At 40.5% G+C, this 4,237-nt stretch overlaps 1 protein-coding gene across 1 annotated transcript; it reads left to right on the top strand.

Moving 5' to 3' along the window:
• Positions 1 to 609: 609 nt before the first annotated feature.
• On the top strand, positions 610 to 3,893 carry LOC118889008 (E3 ubiquitin-protein ligase RLIM-like). The gene is made up of 3 exons (XM_036840551.1): positions 610 to 853; positions 2,236 to 3,366; positions 3,451 to 3,893. The coding sequence occupies exons 1-3, from the start codon at positions 610 to 612 to the stop codon at positions 3,891 to 3,893; spliced, it is 1,818 nt and encodes a 605-aa protein (XP_036696446.1).
• Positions 3,894 to 4,237: the final 344 nt, after the last annotated feature.

The following is a 4,237-nucleotide window of genomic DNA, read 5'->3' as shown; positions in this document are numbered from 1 at the left end:
TGTGGGCTTTCTTAGTGAGAGTCTATGATTTGAGAAATTCATGAGGAGAAAAGGCGGAGGGGTCCCTGGGCACCTGAAAATGAGAACTGCTGCATTTAACTAGGCTGACTTTGGCATGGCATTTTGAAGAAGGCAGTCACATGTAAGGTAACCAATAAATAGAGCATATCAGAGCCTGAAAACGCCTCCTGAAAACCTGAGAATAGGCTCGTGTGGGTGAAACGAGGTGAAGGACGGTGCCTGGTACACCATAAACCCTCAGTAATATTGGCTGGTTTTCAATGAAATGAAACCTAACCTGAATCCAGTCCCTACCCGGTAACAGCGGGGAAGATAATGGATGCCTAGGCAACGTCCAGCAAGTTCTGGGATAGAGGCGGCTCCCACCTGTTGCGTCACCAGGCGGCTACAGAACTGAGTCGGGGACGGGAGAAGGGAGGAACCTGTGCGGAGGGTCATCCGGCCGAGTCGGAACCGGAACCGGAACCGGAACCGGAACCGGAACCGGACACTCTGGCAGGAGGTAGAAAGCGAAGAACACTAAACGGCCGTTGGTGAATTTCAACACTATGTCGTGAATTTCAGATCATTTTCTACTTGTTTACTAAGATGGAAAACTCGGATTCCGACGATGAAGGAGATGGAGTTCCGGCCCAACGCATAAGTCAAACGGACCGACTGGTTCGGGAAGAAGATTTCTTCAGGCTTGTCAACAGTCTGAGTGAAGAAGATTACAAACTTATGAGAGACAACAATCTTCTAGGCACTCCAGGTGAAAGTACAGAAGAAGAGTTGCTGAGAAGACTTCAGCTAATTAAAGAAAACCCACCACAAGACTCAGATGAAAATACAGGTATACTTTGCTTTCGGAGGGAATAGGATGGGATGAATAAGGAACTTCATCATAGTAAATAGTAACTTCATAATAGTACATAGTAGCTAATTATACAGAAGTGACATAAATTAATTTGGTGAGTAACTTCTCATAAAAAGAACTGGCATTTACTTGATTTTTGGTGAGCATGTCAAGGTATGTTTGTTTGTTTTCCTGATTCACATTTGGGTTGTTTTAATTGGGAAGCAGTGTGAAGTAGCCTATTTGTACTTTGCTTGGTTTTCTACCTCAATTGAAAGTCCCTCCTACTTCCTGAATTATTTTTTCTACATAGACATGTAAAAAAAGCAAACAGAAATATTTCATATTCTAATCAAGTGGTTCTCAACTGGGGACAGTTTTGCTCTCTCCAACACCTGGGGACATTTGACAATGGCTAGAGATATTTTTGGTTGTCGCAGGGGAGGCATGGGTGTCACTAGCATCGAGTGGGCACAGGCCAGGGGTGCTGCCAAATATCCCACAATGCACAGGACAGCTCCCCAAACAAAGAATTGTCCAGCACCGAAATGTCAACAGTGCTAAGGCTGAGAAGCCGTGCTCAAACCTCAGGTCTGGTGCCTTCTCTCCCAGTGTGAAGTAGAGGATTTTACTGTCTAATGAAGAGGAGACTGTAATACTTTGGTTCTTGAATATGGTCTTATATGTACCATGCTGGGTTCAGTCTATTCATTTGATCTGACCTTCAACTTAATGTCAATTAAAAATCTTGGTAACATTAAGAAGTATTCAAAATTCAAATACTTTTAAACCTATAAAACTTGTTTATGTTTGCGCAATAATCTTATATTTTAAAACAGCTTATATATTATCAAAAGCACATAAGTGAAGAGCCTAGAAATAGTAATGTTGGAGACTAATGAAAATTAGACAATAATGTAAATTGAACTAAAATACTAGCATTGTACCTTAACTGGTGTTTACCTTGTTTAATTGCATTAGTGTTTTGACAGTGGACTGAAAAAAAAGTCTCTTGACATTCCTCCTACACAGGGCTGGTATTCCTCCTACACAGGGCTGGTACACAGGGCTGTGTATATGATGAAATATTGCAAAACAGACTTCCTCCAGATTCCCTTTTTAAAAAATTCTCTAAGTTTATCTAGGATTAGCTCACTCTTTTTCAGATGGAATTGAAACTTTTCTACCTTTACTTATAAATCTAGACAGTGTAGTTTATAAAATATTAACCCTATAAATGTGAAATCAGTTTAAAACATCTGAGTATTTAAGTTCTCATTTTTTGTTTGTTTTTGAAACAAAGTTTCAGAGTGCTATTTTATGATGGTTCTAATTTTGGTAGTTCTTTCATGTCCCCTCCCCATTTTTTTTGTTAACAGATGGAGGAGACGCTCCAGATGATGTGTCTAGTGGCGACTCTATAATAGACGGGCTTAACTGTTTTGGACAAACTGAAAATATGACAAGTGGACAGAGAGAAAACCAATCTGGGAGAGAAGAGGGCCAAATTAATCCTACAAGTGACCAGTTCAGATTCACTTTAGAAAGAAATTTTCACCTTGATAATGGGAGTCCAAATCCAGGGAATGAATATGTAGCATCTGCAAGACTTCCCAGAAGAGAAAATATGGAAGACAGCCAAAGGCAAGTGGAAAATCCACAATCTGAATCAATATTTACAAGACCATCTATGTCTGAACAAGATACAACTGAAACATTAGTGGAATTCTCACCTACCAGAAGTCAGAGAAGAGCAAGAAGTAGGAGCCCAGAGTATCCGAGAACCAGAGCAAGAATTGAAAGTTGGTCGCCTCCACGTTCACTTAGGGAAAGTGTACAAAGACTTAATCATAGTATACCATCTCAGACTTCTGAGCAGCCTCTGGTAAGTGAGAATGTGAGATTTTCTAGAACTGAGCACCAAGAAATATTGAGACAGCAAATGACTGGATTTGAGTTGCAAAACAGTGGTCTTATTGAAACTTCTAGAACAAGGAATGCCGTTCATGGAGAAGCTTCTCCAGATACAACCAGCAGTGATGAATCTTGGGGAATGAGGGAAGTATATCTGACCATACCCTTCAATCTTGAAGTAGGACAAGTTCATTCTGGAGCATATTCTCAGAGAGACAGCACAGCTAGTAGAACTCAGTTAACATCTGAGACACCAAACAACACCGTCAGTTCTGAAAGTGAACGAGGACTGAGGCATATGTATTCACATTCTGAGCAGGCAGATGTGAGAGCTTATGTCATTACCATCAGAAATCCCGTTTGTAGAATTTTAAATACTAGCTTAGATGATACAACATCTGTTCCAATTCAGAGCACGTTAAGGCAGACAATGACAGAATTTAGTAACTCAAGTAACCTTATGGACAGTGACAGTAATTTAGAGCATAGTGTCTCACCTCCAAGTCAAAGCATGGAATGGCCAGAGTCACCAGATGACAGCGATGGTCCTAATGGTAGTAGTAGTAGTAGATTTGGTTCCGATTCAAATCCTAGCTATAATCCCCATTCAAGTTCCACACTGATTTGTCATTCAAGCCCCAATTGTATGTCTAGTTCCAGTTCTCGTCCTATTTCCAATGCCAGCTCAAGCGATGAAAATTCAGAAATTGGCTCACTGATGTTTGAAGGCACTGAAGAAACTAACTCATCATCAGACTTACCATCAGAGACCAGGCAAGGGGGTAGACAAATGACCCCAGTAATATCTGATGAAAGTGACCCTTTGCTCTTCCTTAATCTGGAAGAGATTTTCCACTTAGATGAAGATGATCTAGACCAACCTACAGGACTCAGCAAAGCACAGATTGACAACTTGGCTGTAAGATCTTTTGATGAAAATGATGCATTAAAAGCTTGCAGCATTTGCATGACAGAGTACACCGAAGACAGCAAGCTTCGCATCCTACCTTGCTCCCATGAATATCACATTTACTGCATTGATCGCTGGCTCTCTGAGAACTCTGCCTGTCCTATTTGTCGTGGGCAAGTAGTGGATTCCAATGAGACTGAAAATCCTAATTGAGATCTGAATTCTCAGCTATGTAAAGTGTTACAGTGACGGACAAACAACAGTCACCTGCCTCGTGTCCACTTTTAGAGTTATTCATGCTTAAATATAACAACCTGAATCTATATATAACAATCTGAACTGAATCACTAGTTCCTGAAGGAATTATTGGGCTTTCCCCAATTTCTGTTCCATCACAAAAGGAAATACTAAAAAGTCAAACAATATTGTCCAATTTGACAATAAAAATTAACTTCACACCACAGCAGTTCACTGAATTTCAATAAAAACTTAGCACGTGCACTGGGTTGGGATGTTCCTGATTCCATGGGAGAAATGTCTTCATATGATGTAATGAA

Source organism: Balaenoptera musculus, chromosome X, assembly GCF_009873245.2.
Source record: "Balaenoptera musculus isolate JJ_BM4_2016_0621 chromosome X, mBalMus1.pri.v3, whole genome shotgun sequence".
NCBI classification, from domain to species: Eukaryota; Metazoa; Chordata; class Mammalia; order Artiodactyla; family Balaenopteridae; genus Balaenoptera; species Balaenoptera musculus.
This window is presented reverse-complemented; position numbering and strand designations above follow the sequence as displayed.

Coding starts and splice junctions, on each gene's coding strand:
- LOC118889008 (XM_036840551.1), top strand. CDS start 610: ATGGAAAACTCGGATTCCGACGATGAAGGAGATGGAGTTCCGGCCCAA. Junction 854..2,235: donor AGACTCAGATGAAAATACAG/GTATACTTTGCT, acceptor TTTTGTTAACAG/ATGGAGGAGACGCTCCAGAT. Junction 3,367..3,450: donor TTCCGATTCAAATCCTAGCT/ATAATCCCCATT, acceptor CTATTTCCAATG/CCAGCTCAAGCGATGAAAAT.